The sequence below is a fragment of the Nomascus leucogenys genome, chromosome 3 (assembly GCF_006542625.1).
Source record: "Nomascus leucogenys isolate Asia chromosome 3, Asia_NLE_v1, whole genome shotgun sequence".
Taxonomy (NCBI): Eukaryota; Metazoa; Chordata; class Mammalia; order Primates; family Hylobatidae; genus Nomascus; species Nomascus leucogenys.
The window spans coordinates 87,264,087-87,286,568 of record NC_044383.1 but is presented as its reverse complement, the minus strand read 5'-3'; the positions used below and the strand labels follow the sequence as shown (position 1 = coordinate 87,286,568).

Below are 22,482 nucleotides of genomic sequence, written 5' to 3'. Positions count from 1 at the left end.
TCAGAAGATTTAAGCTATTACTTTTTCAAAATTTTTTTGCTCTTTCCTTTGGGTATGCTCATTATGTGTATGTTGGTGCACTTAATGGTGTTTCACATTTTTCTGATTCTCTTAATTTTTCTTCATTTTTTCTTCATCTGTCTTTCTTTTTTTTTGAGACGGAGTCTTGCTCTGTCGCCCAGGCTGGAGTGCAGTGGCGCAGTCTCGGCTCACTGCAAGCTCCGCCTCCCGGGTTCACGCCATTCTCCTGCCTCAGCCTCTCCGCGTAGCTGGGACTACAGGCGCCCGCCACCACGCCCGGCTAATTTTTTGTATTTTTTTATTAGAGACGGGGTTTCACCGTGGTCTCGATCTCCTGACCTCGTGATCCGCCCGCCTCGGCCTCCCAAAGTGCTGGGATTACAAGCGTGAGCCACCGCGCCCGGCCTCTTCATCTGTCTTTCTATCTGTCCATCCATCCATCCATCCATCCATTCAATTTTGAGACAGGGTGTTGCTCTCTTGCGCAGTCTGGAGAGCAGTGGTGTGATCATAGCCTATGGCAGCCTTGAACTCCTGGGTTCAAGGATTCCTCCCACCTCAGCTTTCCGAGTAGCTGAGACTACAGGCATGCACCACCACACCTGGCTAATTCTTTTATATTTTGGAGAGACGGAGTCTTGCTATGTTGCCCAGGCTGGTCTCTAACTACTGGCCTCAAGCAATCCTCCCTCCTCAGCCTCTCAAAGTGATGAGATCACAGATAGGAGCTGCCATTCCTGGCCTTGTTTTTGTTCTTCAAATGTCGTAATATCCATCTGTCTTCCAGTTCGCTGATTATTTCTTCTGATAGTTTGACTCTACTATTGAATCCTTCTAGTTAATATTTAATTTCAGTTACTGTAGTGTATAATTTCATAATTCTCATTTTTTTAAATGCTATCTCAGTTTCCTATTTCATTTGGACTTGTGTTTATTTATTTGGTCATTGTTTAATTCTTTAATCACAGTTCTCTTTAGTTCTTTGAACATGTTTACAATGCCTACTTTGAAGTATTTTTCTATTAAATTTGACATGTGGTTACCTTCACAGGCAATATCTGTTGCTTACTTTCTTCCCTCTAGTATATGGATCATACCTCTCCATTACTTTACATGCCTTATAATTTTTCATTAGAAAATGAACGTTTTAGTTAATATATTGTGGATACTCTGGATATTTGTCCCATGTTTCCACTGGGGCTAGTTATTCTTGCCTGCTTGCTTATTTTTCTTTTTAAATCACTTTGCTAAATTATTTTAGTGGAGATGATTTCATCCCCTCTCACTTCACAGTATTAAGCTTCTGATGTTGTTTGTTATGGAGATGCATCTTTGGGTATGTCCACAGTTACCTTGGTACGGTTTTGGCAGGGCTCTTTCTCCTTTTACTGATTATAACTAGCTTTGAAACTGCTAATCTCAAGCTTATTACTTTATCATTAGCAACATTTTGTGGGGACATAAATTTCTCTACAAACTAATCCAATAAGCTTGTGGCCCCCTTGAAAGAATGATTTTAGAGGTCAGTGTTGACATTTATCCCGAACCCAATGGGCTCCTCTCTGTTGTCTCTTTACTCAGTTCTCTCTTCCTAGACAACCTAGTCCTTCAGTCTATGAATCTTTTTCTAGTTGTTGTTCACCACAATCTTAGGTGTTTTTCATAGAGTACTTAGGCTTCAAATTTTTGCCCTGTTGAGTGTTTGAATTTTTGGCAATATGAAAGGTTAACAGAAATCAATGTAATTTTAAGTTTTTTTTTATAACAAGGTTTTTTTTATCTTGTTAAAGACAAAAGAGTGTTTTTTAGTGTGTTTTGATATATGTAAGGACTATTCGTAATTTCATTCTATAAACTGTCCTTTGTATATTTTTAAGTTTCTCTACTTTTCTGATAAGAACAATCACTTCACTTGTAGTATGATTTGATATTAAGTGTAACTAGAATAAAGAATAAATTCTGATCAGAATATTTTGAACTTGAGTTTCACTGAAGGATTGTTGTATTATTAACAGAATTGGTGATGAAGGGAGAAAGAAGATTTGAGAAAGGAGGTGATAACTTTAGTTGTGTTTTTTTTCTGTATTTGATCTTATTGGAGCTATAATTTAGCACTTTAATGTTAACATTTATAAAAACTAATATATGTTATTTTAAATACAGAGTTAATACTTGTAAGAGCAGGACTGTGCAAGATTAATTGTGGAAAAACTGGGGTTGGACAAATGGGCCTATCATTCATTTCCATTGTGGTCATCACTTATGTGATTTTTTGATTCAACTCCAGAAATATTTACATTGTTGGACACTTTCTAGGTGACTTTAGTATGGGAGAGAGTAAACATGGACAAAAATCCTCCTCTTGCCACCCCACCCAGCCACATCTTCAGTACTTTTACACATGCCTGAAGGATATAAGAAAGGAGGATTAAACGTGGATCTTGTGTTTATTATTTTGTCTAGACTATTTACTTGCTTTTATTTTTTCACAGATCTGTTAATACTTCTTATCAGTTTTTTAGGAATCTTAATGTAGATTTAGTGGCATCTCTTATACTTGTTGTATGTTAACCGTTTTTGAGGTTGCAGGAGGGCCTTAAAGTGTTTGCAACTACTAGCAATTGAAGGAGATTAAACAGCAACTACAACACAAGATCAAAAACTTAATCTTCATCCTGTGTTGGTTGGAGTTTGGCAAAATACTTTTTTATGTTGTCAAAAGCACCCTACTTAGGATTCTTTCTGTTTAGAGATTATTTTTATAGACAATATTTACTTTTATTTAGAAAGCGTTTAATCTAGTAAATAAAACATATGCTTCTAAAGATTCCCTTTGAAAAAATAAGACACTTACTTAAGGGTTAAAAATTTGAAAGAAAATATTCTTATGAATACAACATGTCTTTGATACATCTTAATTAATTAGCACTTGCCATTTGTCTTGCAGTATTTTAACTCTTGGAGAAACAAAGAGTAAAGTTTCCTTGAAGGAAGACAAAGAGTAATGGGGAAGCTTTGTATGCCGTTTAACTGCCATAAAACATAGTAAAGATAGAGAAAGCCTTGGAGAAGAGTTATTATTTCAGCTGGATTTTGAAGGCTAAAAGGAGAGGTTACTGTGCTGAGGAGATTAGAAAGGTCATTCTGCCTAGTAGGACCAGCATGTAGAGACACATGGACATGTGAAAGAGCATGCCTTCAGAGTAGCAGATGGATTGGTGTCATTCAATGATAAGGACTTATGAGTTGGGGAAAGCAAGAATGTGATGCCAGACTGGCTTATTGGGACCAGCCAATAGAAGGTATCCATCATGTGGGGGTACTTAGAAGTTTGGATTTTATTTTGTAAGGATCAGGATGCTATGAAGGATTTTAAACCATGGTATTATATGAACAGATTTGCGTGTTAGTGTAGTAGAGGTTTCCTTCTGGTGTATCAGGGCATATGACATAATGGGTTGTAGGTGGGCTGGGATACTATTCTTATTAACTAACACTCAAGGCAGTTGTCTGGGTCAAGGATCACTTGGGCTTTTAATTAGTCTCTTTTGGTCAGAGTAGCCTTGTCCATTTACTTCATATACTTTACAAATATTATGACTTTCCAAATGTGCTATGACATGAAAAAGCTACAGAAATGTGGGTATAAAGTAAGTAGAGTGTGACCATTTAAAAATGTTTTATAGTAATCTTGGCCATCAGTTATCAAACTTTATCATCTCAGAACCTCTTTATGCTCTTAAAAGTTATTGAGTACTCTACAAGATTTTGTTTGTGTGGTTTATGTCTATTGGTATTCACTATACCAGAAACTAAAACTGAGAAACTCTTCAAGTACAGTCATGTGCTGCATAAGGATGTTTGGTCAGTGACAGACTGTATACAACAGTGGTGCTGTAAAATTATAATAGAACTGAAAAATTTCTATCACCAGTGACATCTTGATGATCCTGACTTTGTGTAGGCCTAAGCTAATGTGTATTTTTGTGTGAAGTTTTAATTAACAAGTTGAAAAAATAAAAATTTTAAAATAGAAAAAAGCTTATAGAATAAGGTTATGAAGACAGACAATATTTTTGTACAGCTGTACAGTGTGTTTGTGTTTTAAGCTAGGTGGTGTTATAAAAGAGTCAGAAAGTTAAATATAAAGTTTATGAAGTAAAAAGTTACAGTAAGCTAAGGTCAACTTACTAGTGAAGACTGTTTTTATTTGAAAAAATAAATATAGTGTGGCCAAAGTGAATAGTGTTTATAAAGTCTACAGTTGTACAGTAACATCCTAGGCCTTCACATTCACTCGTTACTCACTCACTGACTCAACTAGAGTAATTTCCAATCCTGCAGGCTCTGTTCATAGTAAGTGCTCTTTCAAGTATACAGTTATACCATTTTTTTAATCTTTTGTACAGTAGTTTTTACTGTATCTTGTCCATGTTTGCATATGGTTGGATACACCAATACTTACCATTGCATTTCAGTGGACTCCAGTATTCAGTATAGTAGCATGGTGTACAGGTTGGTAGCCTAAGAGAAATAGGCTACACCATATAGTCTAGCTGTGTAGCATACTGCCTCATCTAGCTTTGTGTAATTACACTCTATGATGTTCCCACAAAATCACCTATTGGTGCATTTCTCAGGATATGTGTTGTTATGTGACACATGACTGCATGTATTTATTCATTTTAAAATAACAATAATAATAGAAGTTAACAGCTTGATGAAAATTAACTGTATTTTCCAAAACTGTAAAATATAGAAAGAAAAGTAGCATTATTTTAAATTTTTGCAATCTTTTTAATATCTGGTTTAATAGAAAGCAGATTTTCATACCTGCTTCTGTAATCAATCTGCTATGATATATATTTTTGGTTTAAGTATGCAAAGGAATCCAGGCTTACATAGGTATGCAGTTAGAAAAGAGAATAATATTTTAAAAGCCTTTTCAAATAATTTTTAATATTCTTTTTTGATACTAAATTAAAACTTGACAAGCAGTAGTTTCTTGCAGTTTAGTTACAATGAAAATCTGGCATATCAATGAATTTTTATACTAGGTTTTGTGAAAATCTATTGGTCTCGTTTTTAATGGATTTTTTTACCCATGTATAATTTTATAACGTCATATATGAGTCTTTTGGAAAATAGTTGATTGAGTGAGTCATCCAAATCTTCTAAATGTTGACGCATTTGATTGTATAATATAAAAAGAATTCATTCATTAATGTTGTCACTGGTGTCATCAGAAAAGTCTTAAGTATTGGGAAATGGTCAGATTTACAGTGGTGAATACAAGTTTTTCAAAATTCTAATTTTCTCTTGAAAACTTAGATTTTAGCATTGGCAACAAATACATTCCGTTGTTTTCCTTTGTGTAGGAGGCTCACTTTCATTTTCGAGAAAATGTCAGATATCCTAATCTGAATAATCAATTTGTTTTTAGTCATTCTTTCAAATCAAAATGATGTTACATAGAAAACCTCTTCACTAGCAATTTTATACATACTTTTATAAAATTTTATAAAATACTTTTATATATACATTTATTCTATATATAGTAGAAGTAATTTTATACATACTTCCCCTTTTGTCACACAGAATATTAAAAAAGATACATACTCATGATATGAAATTTACAAAACTAATAATTTTTATTGCTTTACTTAAGGACATTCTTAAGTGAAGTTGGCTTTGTGTTGTTGTTGTTTGTATTTGTGCTTGTATGACAGTGAAGAATACAATAATTATTAATTCATTTGACACTATTAGCTTGATTTATGCTAAGGCACCAGCAGTTTTACCCACGATTGCTTTTGCACCATCAGTACAAATGTCAACAGAATGAGAAAGGCAAATAATAGCTAAGTATTATCATGAAAATAATTTTGACCACGTGGGCCCCCTAAGTGTCTGGGACTCCATATGTCATACTTTGTTGATGGATAATTCTTTGAGGAAGTATGGAGGGTAAGGGAACACAGATATTATGTCTTGTCTACCAGCATCCTTTATCCTTGTCTGTCCTAAACCCTTTCTGCCACATATTATTAATATCTTTTTTTTGAAGGGAGGGAGGGTGGGTGTCACAAGTTATATACTTACTTTCATATTTCTTGACCATTTTCCTGTTATCTTGCCTCTTTACTGCTTCCTCTGCTGTTTCCCTGTACAAGTTTCTTAACTTCAATTAATATCTTTTATATTACCTAATTTGGTATATTTTTTATTACAATATATTTCATATTCATTTCAGGGTCACACTTTTCTGGAAAGTATTCAACATTGTTAATGTGGTGCAGTGGAAAGTTCTTTAGGCTTGGATTCAGATAGATGTCATTTTAGAAAACCCTACTATTAGTTATGTAACTTTGGTCAATTTGTGTAAATTTTCTAAAGCTTTATTTTTAAGTCCAAAAATAACAATAATAATACCTTAATTTGAAAATAGTATTAGGAAGATTTGCTTGATAGGATTAGCAAAATGCCTATCATAGTACCTGGCATATAATGTGTTCAATAAAAAGTACTGGCCAGTAGAATTAAAATTGATTGGACAGGACTATTCTTAATAATTCATTTTGTTTCTTTTGTTGTCCCTTTGTGTGCATAACTTCAGTAAAATAAACAGCAAAAAGAAAATATTTATTAAACTTTTAATGTCCATATACACAAAGTAAATTTTTATTTTATGGTTTTGTTTGTGTGGATTCTCTGAGAATGGTTAGAATTTGGTTAATATAACATCTTCATATGCAAAATTAGAGTATTATATTTCTAAACAAGAAATATATATATATATATGTATCTTCCCAGATCATACTTGCGGAAACCTAGACACTTCCTAGAACAGTTATATCGTGCAATTATGTAGTTGAAACTCTCTGAATCCTAACACTGGTTCTCTAACTCTGACATCAACTTAATCTTTGGTAACTACTCTGCATAGGAGAGTGGGATATGCTTCGGAAATTTTCATAAAATTATTTAAAGCACTTGCAGCACTGTGTTTTAGATTTCAGATTTATTTAGCATTTAAAATACATGTAAAAAATTGGCATGATGTCATGATTCATTAAAACATTCTAATGGTTCTTTAACGCTAAAATGACAGCTGTTGTATAGTAAGTTGTAAGAAAAATAGTACTCTGGACTCTGTTTGGGAAAACCAGAATGATATGTTGAAGAGCAAATTATTTTAGAATTTCATTTGGTTATACTAAGAATTTGTTGTTCTGTGATTTGGAGTTATATATTCAAATCTTAATTTTTAAAAATTGAATAATGTTTTTTAATTATATAATTGCAGAAAGCCTTTTTAAAGTTTCTTGGCAATGTGAAGAGTCATTTTTCTTAGTTTTTGAGTATTTCTATATTAGTTTGGCTTTACACCTCTGTTGAATAGGTTGTTAATAACTTGAAAAAGTTAAATTTTGAGGTAACAGATGTTTGTGACTTTTTTCTCTTTTTATAAGCTATTTGAACTGCTGGGACCTGAAGGACTTGAACTTATTGAGAAACTCCTCCAGAACAGAATTACAATTGTGGATAGATTTCTTAATTCTTCAAATGATCATAGGTTTCAGGCTCTTCAAGGTAAGAAAGTATGCAGTGGTCATTGTAATTTAAAGGAAATATTCATTGGTTAGCAAATGTTTTTAATGTAATTACATTTTTAAATATCTTTTGGTCTGCTATATAATTTACTGATATTACTCTGTTAAATAGATTTTAGATATGGCATATTATGAAAAAACGTAAGTGATTTAAATAGGAGGGCAGTGTTGGGGTATGGCAGTTTTTGGTAAAAGTTAAAACTACTTAGAATACACAAATTTCTTCTTTTATTTTGCATATAGGAGGTACATGTGCAGGTTTGTTGCATGAGTATACTGCTTGATGCCAAGGTTTGGGATATAGATTCTGTCACCCAAGTGGTGAACATAGTTCTTGACAGGTAGTCTTTTAGCCCTTTCCCTACTCCCTCTCGCTCCTCTTTTGGAATCCCTAGTGTCTGTTGTTTCCATCTTTGTGTCTGTGTTTACGCAGTGTTTAGCTCTCACTTATAAGTGAGAACATGAGGTATTTGGTTTTCTATGTTAATTCACTTAGGATAATGGCCTCCAGCTGCATTCATGTTGTTGCAAAGGACATCATGTAGTCATGATTAATTAAAACATTCTATTGGTTCTTTAACTGTAAAATGACAGCTGTTATGTAGTAAGTTGTAAGAAAAATATTACTATGGACTTAATTCAGGAAACAGAACAATTTCTTCTTTTTATGGCTACATAGTGTTCCATGGTGCATATGTACTGCATTTTCGTTATCCAGTCCACTGTTGATGGGCTCTTAGGTTGATTCTGTGTCTTTCCTGTTGTGAATAGTGCTGTGATGTATCCGGGAACCTGCCCTGATATTCACATAGGTTCTTTTCTATTTTCCTTAAGCGTCAGCCAGCTTGAGAAATAAAGGGTCAGAGTACAAAAGAGAGAAATTTGAAAGCTGGGCCTCTGGGGGAGACATCACATGTCGGTAGGTTTAGTGATGCCCCACAAGCCACAAAAACAAGCAAGTTTTTATTAGGGATTTTCAAAAGGGGAGGGAGTGTGTGAATAGGTGTGGATCACAGACATCAACTACTTTACAAGGTAATAGAATATCACAAGGCAAGTGGCAGCAGGGTGAGATCACAGGACCACAGGACTGAGGCAAAATTAAAATTGCTAATGAAGTTTCGGGCACCATTGTCATTGATAACATCTCATCAGGAGACAGGGTTTTGAGATCAACCGGTCTGACCAAAATTTATTAGGCAGGGATTTCCTCTTCCTAATAAGCCTGGGAGTGCTATGGGAGACTGGGGTCTATTTCACCCCCACAGTCTCGACCATAAGAGACAGCCACGCCCAGGGGTCCAGTTCAGAGACCCACCCCCAGGTGCGCATTCTCTTTCTCAGGGATGTTCCTTGCTGAGAAAAATAATTCAGCAATATTTCTCCCATTTGCTTTTGAAAGAAGAGAAATATGGCTCTGTTCCGCCCAGCTCACCAGCGGTCAGAGTTTAAGGTTATCTCTCTTGTTTCCTAAACATTGCTGTTATCCTGTTCTTTTTTCAAGGTGCCCAAATTTCATATTGCTCAAACACACATGCTGTACAATTTGTGCAGTTAATGCAATTATTACAGGGTCCTGAGGTGATATACATCCTCCTCAGCTGACAGGATTAAGAGATTAAAGTAAAGACAGGCATAGGAAATCACAAGGGTATTGATTGGGGAAGTGATAAGTATCCATGAAATCTTTACAATTTATGTTTAGAGATTGCAGTAAAGACAGACATAAGAAATTATAAAAGTATTAATTTGGGGAACTAATAAATGTCCATGAGATCTTCACAATCCACGTTCTTCTGCCATGGGTTCAGCCGGACGGTCCCTCTGTTTGGGGTCCCTGACTTCCCACAACAGTGATGAACATGTGAGTCCGTATGTCTTTTTGGTAGAATGATTGATTTTGTAGGGGGTATATACCTAGTGATGGGATTGCTGGGTCAAATGGTAACTCTGTCTTAAGCTCTTTGAGAAATCTCTAAACTACTTTTCATAGTGGCTGGACTAATTTACATTCCCACCAACAGTATATAAATGTTCCCTGTTTTCTGTGGCTGAGCCAACATCTGTTATTATTTGACTTTTTAGCAATAGCCATTCTGGCTGTTGTGAGGTGGTATCTCATTGTGGTTTTAATTTGCGTTTCTCTGATGATTAGTGATGATGAGCATTTGTTGGCTGCTTGTATGTCTTTTATCGAGAAGTGTCTGTTAATGTCCTTTGCCCATTTTTTAATGTGGTTATTTTTTGCTTGTTGATTTAGGTTCCTTATAGATTCTGGATATTAGGTCTTTGTCAGATACAGTTATTTTCTCTTGTTCTATAGGTTGTCTATTTACTCTGTTGACAAGTGGGACCTAATTAAACTGAAGAGCGTCTGCATAGCAAATTTCCTTTAAAAAGAAGATATATATATACTTACTATGGGCCAGGTAGTAGTGTAATTTCTCTCCAACTTTTCATTTTGAGAACTTTCAAACTTAAAGTTATAAGAATAATACAATGATCACTGTTTACCCTTCACATGGATTCATTAGTCATTAACATTTCGCTCTTCCTAGACCACTTACACACACACCTACTTTTTAAATTTTTGCTGAACAATGACAGGAAATTCTAGACATCATGATACTTTACCTGTAAAATCTTTAGCACATGTCTAAGCACAGTACAATTAGCACACTGAGCAAATTGAACACTGATAGTGTCATGTATTACACATATTTTTAAATCCCAGAAAAATTAAGAGTTGGCTAGGGAAGAAAAATTATTTTTATAAAAGCTTGACTTAAAACATAGCTGATGCAAAACTCAGGTTTTAAGTGATAAATAGGAAAACAATTTTTTACCTTTACCACAATGTTTTTTGCCAGCCTTACAAATGGTTTTGGATTTTAAAAAAGTATATGAGCGTAAGAAATTTGACAACTGTCTTCAAACTATTCAACATCTATCCTTCTTGCAAGTTATGTCCTCATTTTCTTATATTTATGATTATGGCACTAAAAGGAAATGATAAAAACAGCTATAATTTAAATCTAAAATTTCTGACAGATTTTCTGTTTCTTACAGATTCTCTTGATTACTAATAAATGTTCTCAGAGCCTTAAAGTTCCTTTGAGATTGTAAGAAACTTGGAAAATATAAATTTAGCAACTTTGTCTGCAGATCTCTTTGTTCTTTAAGTATATTGAACACTTCTACTCTGCCTTCCTCCAGGAGCGCTCCCACCTTGTATTAGTCAGTTCTCACACTGCTATAAAAATACTACCTGAGACTGGGTTATTTATAAACAAAGGAGGTTTAATTGGCTCACAGTTCCACATGGCTGGAGGCCTCAGGCAACTTGGCAGAAGGTGAAGGGAAAGCAAGGACCTACTTCACATGGTGGCAGGAGAGAGAAGTATGTGCAGGAGGAACTTGCCAAACACTTATACAACTATCAGACCTCCTGAGAACTCAATCACTATCACTAGAATAGTATGGGGGAAACTGCCCCTGTGATCCAGTCACCTCCCACAAGTTTCCTCCCTCAACACCTGGGGATTATGGGGATTACAATTCAAGATGAGATTTGTGTGGGGACACAAAGCCTAACCATATCACACCTGTTGAATAGTATATAATCAGAAATTGCAGTAAGCCAGCAAGGTTTATGAGCATCTAAAATGGGTGTCTGCCAAGGAAAATAAATGAGTTTAAATATTCTAGTCCTGCAATGTTGTAAATTCTGAGAATTTGGTATTTCATTTTGTCAGTCTCCTAAATATTAATAAAGAGATATTTACTGATTCTAGCTTTTGTTTTTAAGACAGGCCTTCGCACTCTTGCTCAGGCTAGGGAGCAGTGGCACAATCAGGGCTCACTGCAGCCTCGACCTTCTGTGCTCAAGCAATCCTCTCATCTCAGCCTCCCAAGTAGATGGGTCCACAGGTGTGTGCCAGCATGCCTGGTTAATTTAAAAAAAATTTTTTTTTTGGAAAGATGAGATCTCCCCATGTTGCCCAGGGTAGTCTTGAACTACTAGCCTCAAGCAGTCCTCCCACCTCAGCCTCCCAAAGTGTTTAGATTACAGGTGTGAGCCACAGTGCCCAGCCTGATTCTGCTTTTAATAGTGGTAATTTATTAAAATAAAGTTTAATAGAAGTCTAGCTTTACATATTTTTTGGAAACTGTAGATGAGTTTTATTTATGTTTATTATGTTGATTCCATAAATTTTATTATATTAGGATAGCTTCTTAGAATCAGTAAGCTTTTTGTATCAGTGTATTCTCACATTGCTATAAAGAAATACCTGAGACTGGGTAATTTATAAAGAAAAGAGGTTTAATTGGCTCACAGTTCTGCAGGACGTACGTGAAGCATTAGCAGCTTTTGCTTCTGGGGAAGCCTTAGGAAGCTTCCAATCATGGCAGAAGGCAAAAGGGGAGCAGGCATCTTACACATCAGGAGCAGGAGCATGAGAGCAAGGGGGAGGCTCTACACACTTTTAAACGACCGTTCTAAAAGGATACAAGCCTCTACATAGTTCTTCAGAATAACTTTGTGTTAGAATTACTGTTAAGGATATTCATTTCATTTTTGCATGTCAGTCTCTACAGTTAACCTAACCCAGCAAGGAGAACCATACATTTAAACATTCACTGCTTTACAACTTGATTTTTTGAAATTGCCTATTATACTCAGCTTTACAGGATTCCAGTATGTTCTAATTAAGACCTTTTAAGCTTTCTATGAGGTAGACATATTTTCTTCTTATAATTTTAATTTTATTTGGATGATCATAAGTATGTATATTTTATTACTGTCACATTTGCTTAAAATGTTAATGACATTAGCATAGCATTTAGTATGTCACCTAAAGTATTTACAGTTTTACGCTTAAAATCTTTCACATTCGTTTCTGATGAATACATTTTTAAACATTCTGCTTAATATCTGTGTTGCTGATTGTGTAATTTTGCAGACAAGTTAACTTTTATGAAGAGTTCAGAGTACCTGTGAAAACTGGCAGAATGTTGCATTCTTTTTCTAATACTGAACACTAATTATAAATTCTGTTATTATAGTAGGTATGTAAGACTGAATTGGAAAATAAGAGATAAAATACTTAGGAAAATGCTTTTTTCAGAACTATAAAATTTACTCCTAATATAGATGGGATTTTATTTTATTTCATAATTTTGAGACATATTTTCCTTTTTAGGCCTTATAAAGCCATCATACAAGTTTTCCCTATGATTGAGAGTTTAATGACTTGTATTCAGAATCGTAATGGGGCAGTAACAGTTGTCTGAGAATTGTGAAGATTTGACTTAGAATGAATTAGAAAGCTAATTTTCCCATCTTGATGCTATTTTTAATTCCTTCTCTGTTCTGCATTGGATGTTGGAATTTGATAAAATAATTTGCACTGTGCTCTGTCAGAGTATGGACCAAGTCTCATTCTTCATTGTCCTCCTAGCCTAGCTGCAGTGGCTAGAACTGAGTAGGACCTCAAATAAATAAATGTTTATTGACTTGGATTACTTTCAACTACATTCCTTTTAGTTCCTTTAGAGCTTCAGTAAGTGAAGATACTGTTGCTTATAAAGATTTAAACAAACACAGAAGGTAATCCTGTTGGAAGAAAATTTTTTCTCAATATTGAGTTGACCAAACCACAGACCTGAAGTGTACTTTGTAAACATTGAGATTTAATTCACTTGGTTTTTCCATTTTTTAAAAAACTGTGTTTCCGTAAAAAGGTAGACCATACTTTTGCTTTATTTGCTTTAGTAATTGTCTCAAATATGTCTTGAACTACTGCTAATAAAATGTATGTAATCTATAAATAACTAAGTAGTAACATATGTGCAACTTAACCACATAAGGTCTATTACATAGTAAAAATTTATGTCTAATAGGGAAAGAGTTTATTTTATTACTGTATTAACAGTAAATGCTAATTAGTATCGATAATTATATATATTGAAATTATATAAACAAATTATTTCAAATGATAAAATTGAATTTTTAGTTTCCTAATGTTATATGTAAGAATTTTTAATGTGAGTGACATTGAACTGTTTAGTCTGTAGGAAGAAAATACTGCTGACTTTTCTTAAACCACCGTGTAATTTTATTTAGATACTGTGATTTTTAAAAACTCACCTTAAAACATATAACTGAATTTGCCAGCTTTAAAAAATGAATTGTTAGAGCATTATATGTTGTGGGGTGGAGGAAAGAAATGGTTTTCATGAAGGTTAAATCATATTCAGATTTATAAAACATTGTTTCTTAAATTTGCTTCTTAGACAATTGTAAAAAAATTTTAGGAGAAAATACTAAACCCAATTATGGTTGTCAAGTCACTATTCAGTCTGAACAAGAAAAGCAGCTAATGAAACAATATCGCCGTGAAGAAAAAAGAATTGCCAGACGAGAAAAAAAGGCTGGAGAAGATTTAGAAGTTTCAGAAGGACTTGTGTGCTTTGATCCTAAGGAATTGCGGATACAAAGGTAATAAAAGCCAGGAGCTGAAAAATGCTTGTGTTGTAATTGCTGCTTTTACATATCATTATCATTTTTTACTTTAGTCTTAGCAGTATAGATGATTTTTACTTCAAGTCACGTTTTCTTCATAGAAGTTTGTTTTATGAATACCTAATTTTCTGGGATAAGAAAGCAATGGTCTGCTTAATTAGAATATTCTTGGTCGCATCCAAGTAGATAAGAGATTTAGATTATAGAGGTAAGCTATTTTTAGGTGCTGTGTACACACCACTAGGTTAAGATTTTTATAGCTTACATACATTTATTTGAGATACATTTTATTTCTGTGCTTAATGTACCTTTTAAAAAATGTTGTTATTTGGAAGTAGAAAGGAGAAAAATGAAATATAAGCATTATGGTACTTGATTCTTTAAACATTGAAACACATTTCAAAAAAGAAATGTATACCTTGTTAAGTAAACATATTTGAATTGTGAAAAAACGAAATTAGAAAGAGCATTAAATCAAACTTACCAGGTGATGTTATCTATAAATAATATCTAGAAATGTACTGAATCCTATTTTGTCACTCAGAAAATTTCAGGATTCCTAAAATCTTCCTTTGTGTAGTTTAATTTCTTCCTTTTTATGGTGGAAGTAATATATGTTTTAGTGTATGCATTACCTTTCAAGATAAACATTTCAAATTAGGCCTATTTTTATGTTTACAGAGAGCAGGCACTTCTGAATGCTAGAAGTGTTCCAATTCTGAGCAGGCAGAGAGACGCAGACATTGAAAAAATGCATTATCCGCATGTGTATGATTCCCAGGCTGAAGCCATGAAAACATCAGCATTTATTGCTGGTGCAAAGGTATGTCATTGTTATATAACTACTGTTCAATAATATGTCTATTCTAAAGAAATGATGTGTAGATTTTCCCTGTTCCTTCGTGAGTCTAACACTAGTTGACTATGCTAAATTTTATTTTAAAGTATTGGGGAAAATGACATAATGTGGTGTATGTAAAGCTCCTGACATATAGTAGATATTCAGAACATGTATGTTTCCCTCCCTTTCATTATTTTTGCAATTTGTATTTTTGAGTTTTATCAGTTGCATCGCTGCTTGGCTAAACTTTATACCGTATGTTGTACATTTTCCTAATTATATGAATACGTTTGTATTCAGGTATACCGTCTAATTAGTGTATACTTTAAAATTTGTCAACATACTGTGCCCTGTGTGTTATATAAAATACCTGATATGTTAATGTTTTGTGTGAGTGGTTTTTTGCATTTGTTTTTGTTTTATTTAGGTTTGTTTTCTTTTAAATTAGCTAAGTTTATTTACTAGTGCTTTGTTATAAAACCAGTGGTGTTTTCTCTCTCTCTCTCTTTCTAAAGAATATTTCCCAGAGCAAGTGTTTTGTTTTTTTATTATTATTGGATTTTTATTGTTGATGTTTATAGATGATTTTGCCAGAAGGAATCCAAAGAGAGAATAACAAGCTTTATGAAGAAGTAAGGATTCCCTACAGTGAACCAATGCCACTCAGCTTTGAGGAAAAGCCAGTTTATATCCAAGACTTAGATGAGGTGAGATGAGCCTTTTATAGAGTTGATAGTTTTGAGGCTTGGTATGTGGTATGAATGAATTTATACTGGAAAAATTGTTTTAAAACATTATTAGTTGGCAAATACAGTACAGACATATCTAGTTGGTTACTAGACAATTACAGTAGGAGAGTTTAAAAAAATATACACTATATTTCTTCATACATTAAACAAATGTGCATATTTTTGTGCATATATTTATATGTTCCATGTTTTTTTTTTCAGCTAAGATTTTGGTTTAACTTATGTAAACTGATTTAAATAAAATGTTAAAGGATTTATTTATTGTATTGATTATATCAAATGATCAACCTATAATAAAATAGAATACATTGGGGGGGTGGCAAACTCTAAAGTAGCTTTAAGAATTTATTTTTTCTAAATTTTTAAATTTTGAATGATGTTTGACCTGTGGAAAATTGGCATGAATATTACTATCTTTATATCCTTTGCTTGGATTCACCATTTGTTAAAATTTTGTCACATTTGCTCTATTTCAAAATATAATATTCCTTAGTTTAGGTTAAAGTATTCATATTATTGAAAGTTAATCTTTTCCGTATCAAAATTAAGTTGCTGTGGTTTTTCATATATGTTCTATAGAATCATTCAGAAATAACAAATAATACAGGCAGGCAAAAACAGCAGCATAAAGCATCATAAAGAATACTCACAGCCAACCAAAATGAACTTCCTTCTATATATATGTGTCCATATGTATTTTCTTTTACAAAATGGAATTACATCATACATACTGTTTTGTGTGTGTATATATAGTTACATGTGTCTTTCTATGTCAGTAAACATATTTCTGCAGCATCAATTTATCACTACATACTATTCCATTTTATGCCTTTATTCTAAAATAACTTATAGTTTTAAGTTGTCTTTTACAATAAGTTTTTAGAGTAAAATAAAATTCTAGTTATATCTTGTATATCAGAAGTACTCATAGAACATTTTTATAATCCAAGTGCCTCGCTACTATTTAAGTCCTAATCTCTTCGAAGAGATCCAAGTATCAATATTTTGGGAATGATTTTTTGAAGCTCTATGGGTGATTCTAAAATACAGCCAGGACTGACAGCCAATAAAACTAAACAATTATAATGCAATTGTTATAAACCTTATCAATCATTATAAGCAATATAATCATTAAGATTTATTAAGTTTTATATATGAAATATTTAATTTTAATTTTTTTTTTTTTTTTTTTGAGAAGGAGTTTCACTCTTGTTGCCCAGGTTGGAATGCAATGGTGCAATCTCAGCTCACTGCAACCTCTGCCTCCTGGGTTCAAGGGTTCAAGCAATTTTCCTGCCTCAGCCTCCTGAGTAGCTGGGATTACAGGCATGCGCCACCGCGCCCAGCTAATTTTTGTATTTTTGGTAAAGACGGGGTTTTGCCATGTTGGCCAGGCTGGTCTTGAACTCCTGAGCTGAAGTCATCCGCCCGCCTCGGCCTCCCAAAGTGCTGAGATTACAGGCGTGAGCCACCGCACTCGGTCTAAATCTTTAAATTTTTAAAAAAGCATCATTGACATTTATTTAAATTAATAATGAGTGAAACAGGCTTTTTAACTTTTCTATCGTACTTATTTCTAAATAAGTATTTTGTTCATTTTTATTTGGATTATTGGAGTAAAAGAGTTTTTCTGAGTAGGTTAATTCCCTTTGCCACCTTAATATGCATATCTTATGTAATCTAATATATTCATAGACTCTGTGGATTAGGATGTGGAGATTTTTGGGGGGCATCATTCTGCCTACCACATGTGATGTAGATGACCACAGTTTTTTTTTTTTTTTTTTTAACTATTCACCTACTGAAGGACATTTATTTTATTGATAATTTTTGGTGAAACTGTATTCGTCTGCCATAACAAAAGACCACAGACCAGGTGGCTTAAAGAGCAGAAACTGCTTTTCTCAGAGCTCTGGAGGCTGAAAGTCACAGGTCAGGTGGTGCTAGCAGATTCTGTTTCTGGTGAGGATTTCTTCCTGGCTTGCAGATAGTTACCTGCTGCCTTCTTCCTGTGTTTGCACATAGCCTCTTCTCTGTGTGTGTATGAAGAGAGACCGCTGGTGTTTCTTCCTCTTTTTTCAGGTTCACCAGCCCTATCAGGTTAGGACTCCACCCTCATGACTTCATTTAACCATAATTACCTCCCTAAAAGTCCTTTCTTTAAAACAGTCACATTGAGGGGTGAGGGTTTCAGCATACAAATGTTGAAGGGCATAGTTCTTTCCATAACACAGATAAAGCTGTTATAAACCTGGTATGCAGGTTTTTGTGTGAATGTAAGTTTTCATTCTGTTTAATAAATGTCCAGGAATGTATTTGCTGGGTCATATTGCAACTGCACGCTTAGGTTTTTAAGACACTACCAAACTGTTTTCTAGAGTGACTGTACCATTTAACATAGCCATGAGTAATTCGATATAATCTAGTTTCTCCACGTACTAACCAGCATTTGGTGTTGTAACTGTTTTTTATTTTTATTTTAGTCACTTATATTTATATTTTTATATATTGTCTTTATTTTTATTTTAGCCATCTGACTGTAGTGATTTCTCATTGTGGTTTTAATTTGTACTTTTCTAGTGGCTAATAATAATTGGGGAGTAATACATTTAAGTGAAATTTGTCATTATAAATAAATAAACCATTTGCTATCATATCACTGTAGATATTGATCATGCCAGACATCATAAGCTTGAGTAATAATACAGACCTTGGGAGAAAAAATAGACATTAACAGAATGTCAGATAGTTTAGTAGATGTTTCTTTTGTCTTGGATCTTTTTTGTACCAGGTAGGATCTTTTATGTGTCAGAGAAAGTGCTGTTGAAGATGAAGGTCTGTCGTTTTTCACTGAGATCATAATTGCATACTATTCCTAACTGTCCTAAGGTGCTTTTATGTCCTTTTACTGACCGTCACATTGGATAAGTTTAATAACTTCTGTAATTTGATTAAAAACTTAAGGAGAATTTAAAAATTCTAGTACGTGCAAAAATACCATTAATGTCATTAAATGGGTTTTGTACTTTCTTGGAAAGGGAACAATGTAAAAAATGTAGATGCATCTCTTGATTAGTCAGGAGTCACTCAGTTGGAACTTTTAGAAATCTAAGTCAAAGCAAGCAAGGGTGACAATTTATGGCTTTTCTACCTGGATTGTCCAGAAGTAAAGCTGCCTATGTGCCCAGCTTGGACATACAGGCTCAAATGATGTCATCAGATTTTTTTCTCCTCTTTATCTCTTTTTCTTTCTTTGTCTCCATTTCCTTTTTTTCTTTTTCCTCCCCTCTTTTCCTCCTTTCTCTTACCCACCCCCTTTTGTGTTTCTCTTATTATTTTTCATCCCCTGATTCCCAGATAGGCTTTCTCCATATAACCAGGGAAAAATGTATGGCAGCAGAAGCAGCAAACATAACTCTTTCCCCATACTGTAATCCCAGAAGCAATGTTTTTTTTTTTTTTTTTTTCCAACCAGTTCTGCCAGGCAAACAAAAAAACCTCCTAGGATGAACTCTGATTTTCCTGACTTAGGTCACCAGTTCATTTTGGAACCAATACCTTTCCCTGTGATGTGATGTGAATGGCGTTCTTACTGACACATGGCTGCTCACTTGTGTATCCTTATTATCAGCTCCCCATGAGCCACTAGGAGTCAAAGGGGAGTTTCCCAAAGGAAAGGAGGTGCTATTATTACCCTTAAAAGTAGGATGAGAAAGATGCTAAGAAGACAGAACTATGTCTTTGATATTTTTGGTGAGAAACTCAGGTTTACTTCTTTGTTGGTGTTAAATATGTTGACTTCTGTCTATTTCCACAGTTGGGACTTAGATTTTTTAAGAGTCAGTAGGGTGTTATTCAGCAAAAATGGACTACTGGCCCAAAGATAACACTTGATTTAGAAAAGTAATATAAAAGATGCATGTAATATTTCATTTTAAAATTTACGAAAATTGAGTCCTATAAAATCTGATTGTAAAGAATTTAAGATTTAAGTTTTCTATGAGCCTAGCTTCTTGAATCCTGTGCTTATTAGGCTAAGTTCTAGGAAAATGAATAGGATATTATCTCTGATCTTAAGTTACTCAATGTAGTGTATCTGTTCCATTTTCATAGAAATAAGTGGTACAGTTGGGTTATGTTGTACAAAGTTCTATGGCAGCAGAAAAGGCAGACTGAAGAGATCAAGGAAGAAGTTTTTGTGAAGGATATGAAGGCATACACTTTTGCCAGATAGACAAAGCAGGTGGAGGTGTATGCCAAATGAAGGATGTTGCATGAAATTGCTGTTACCTTTGGACATCAGGCACTTCAGTCTTATTAGCATGTAGGCCATATGTGGAGAGCGCCAGGAAATGAGTCTGGAAAAAGACAATTGCCTGCACATGAAGGGCTTTGAAAACCATACTAAGAGGTTTAGACTCAATATTGTGGGAAATATTACTTCTTAAAAATAGGAGAGTAAATGATCAGGTGTTTTCACTTAAAGGAATTACTCTGGCTGCAACACGAAGTTGAAGGTTGAGAGTAGAGCTGCTGCAATAATTCAAGGAAGAAAAGCTATGAGCCTAAATTAAGAAAGGGGCAGCCTATATATACAGGGGACAACTGAGAGAAATTTAGCTGCTAGTGTATGTAAGACCTGATGACTGATTAAATAGGAGGGGATGAGACAGAGAGAATAATTTAGAATGAGATATAGGCTTTTTGTTTTGAGCAGTGTTGGTGAGTGATAGTACCATTTACTAAGGTGAGGAATAGGAAATAGGAAAAACTTTTGTGCATGTTGAGTATACAGTGTTGGTTAGGAGCAAGACCCCTGAATCTAGGCTGAGTTTGAGTCTTCACTATTCCACATTCTATCTGCCAGACTTTAGGCAAGTTACTTAACCTTTCTGCAACCCGTGATTCAGATTGCCAGGTGAGGCTAGGCTTGTATCAAGGAAATTTAGTATTTGCCACATTAAATTAGAAATTTAATTTTTGCTCCATTTAATTTGTGCCACATTTGTGTTTCCTTCCTCTTGAAATTTTTTTTTTTTTGAGTCAGAGTCTCACTCTGTCGCCCAGGCTGGAGTGCAGTGGTGCGATCTCAGCTCACTGCAAGCTCCACTTCCTGGGTTCACGCCATTCTCCTGGCTCAGCCTCCTGAGTAGCTGGGACTATAGGCGCCCACCACTACGCCCAGCTAATTTTTTGTATTTTTAGTAGAGACGGGGTTTCACCGTGGTCTCGATCTCCTGACCTCGTGATCCGCCCGCCTCGGCCTCCCAAAGTGCTGGGATTACAGGCGTGAGCCACCGCGCCCAGCCTCCTTCCTCTTGAAATTTATGAAATCATCTTTGCTATGATGTCTGTAAATTTTAAAAAATGGTAAATTCAATTTTCAGTTTCAAACTTCGTAATTTGTTAATATTTCTTGATACGACCTCTTAAAAAGGCTGTGATTTCAAGGCCATGGTTCTGGTGAAATTGGTGGCATGTGTGACAGTATAATAAACAGCCTTGTGGGATGCTTTAGAAAAAGGCTTTTTAATTTGGGGTATGAGCAGGTTTTAGTGACATTTCATTGTCTTCAAAGTGATCTCACGAAAAGGATCCATATTCTGAAGTACTTTTCTGGATGCTTCTTTAACTTTCTCGCCTTCATGATTTGATTGAATCAAAGTATGTTGAACAAAGTAAAGCCAAAGGAAAAGTCACACTTCTTCATACCTTCTCTATTTGGCTTTTTCCAAATTGTCCGTCTTAAGATAACCACAAATGTCAGTAATTATAATGACTGCTTTCTTTAGTTCTATCAGTTAATTAGAAACTAGTTCAAGATGTTTTGCTATGGTGACTTTGTTGCTAGGCTTTTCAGATCTTGTATGATAGCATCCACTACTACTACACATGGGTTTGGAATGAAAGAGTAGCTGAATAGCATAAATGAACATAAAAATAATTTATTTCATAAAGGTAATTTCCAAAGTGACAATTAAGAAATGGAAAGAAAAAAACCCTTTCATATTTTATTTTCTTACCTGGTTTGTGGACTGCCACCCTGCTCCAAGCCAAATTATTAATTTTCTCATGCAACTCAAGTTAAAGTTTCTGTTTTAGCCTGTATCTTGAGGTCAGTTGTTAGTGCAATTTTAAAAACAGTTTTTCTCATTTTTTTCATTCTAAATTGGATGAACTTGTTTAGGACATGCTGAACAAAACGACATTGGAGGAAACTATTAAATTCTTAGAAAGAACCTTAAATAAGTTATTATAGGGTACTTTAATGGAAATGTAAATTTTCTCTTCTTTCCAGCCATATAAATAATTGGACTATATAAGGAGTTTTTCAAAAATAATTTATAGCACTAGCAATAATTAACTGACCACGATGATTTTACTAGTTCTAGAGCAATGAATATCAAAGCTAGGGAAGAGATATTTTAACCAAAAAAAAAATTCATACATTTAAAGATAGACATAATTTTACCACCTCTTTTCAATAAATTATTCAGATGTATTGTATGGCAAAATATTTGCTTTATGAAATATACCCAAATATTGGCACTGTTTGTATGATTTAGTGTATTGACAGGAAGTATTACTGGTTTCTAGGTATATTAAACTGATTAAGACATAGTACAATACTAGGAAAACTGATAAGTACAGTACTATATTATGATGATTACTTGTTGAGATTTAGTTTTTCTATCACTTTGAATACTTCAGACTGCAGAAAACCTAACTCAT

The 22,482-nt window shown here is 34.2% G+C and overlaps 1 protein-coding gene across 1 annotated transcript in view; it reads left to right on the top strand.

Moving 5' to 3' along the window:
* Positions 1 to 22,482, top strand: part of ASCC3 (activating signal cointegrator 1 complex subunit 3) — a 393,050-nt gene that overhangs the window by 71,837 nt on the left and 298,731 nt on the right. The window contains exons 5-8 of the mRNA XM_030809499.1: positions 7,494 to 7,614; positions 13,932 to 14,136; positions 14,842 to 14,983; positions 15,583 to 15,708. Coding sequence (XP_030665359.1) covers positions 7,494 to 7,614; positions 13,932 to 14,136; positions 14,842 to 14,983; positions 15,583 to 15,708 — 594 coding nt within the window. The remainder of the gene's footprint in view (positions 1 to 7,493; positions 7,615 to 13,931; positions 14,137 to 14,841; positions 14,984 to 15,582; positions 15,709 to 22,482) is intronic.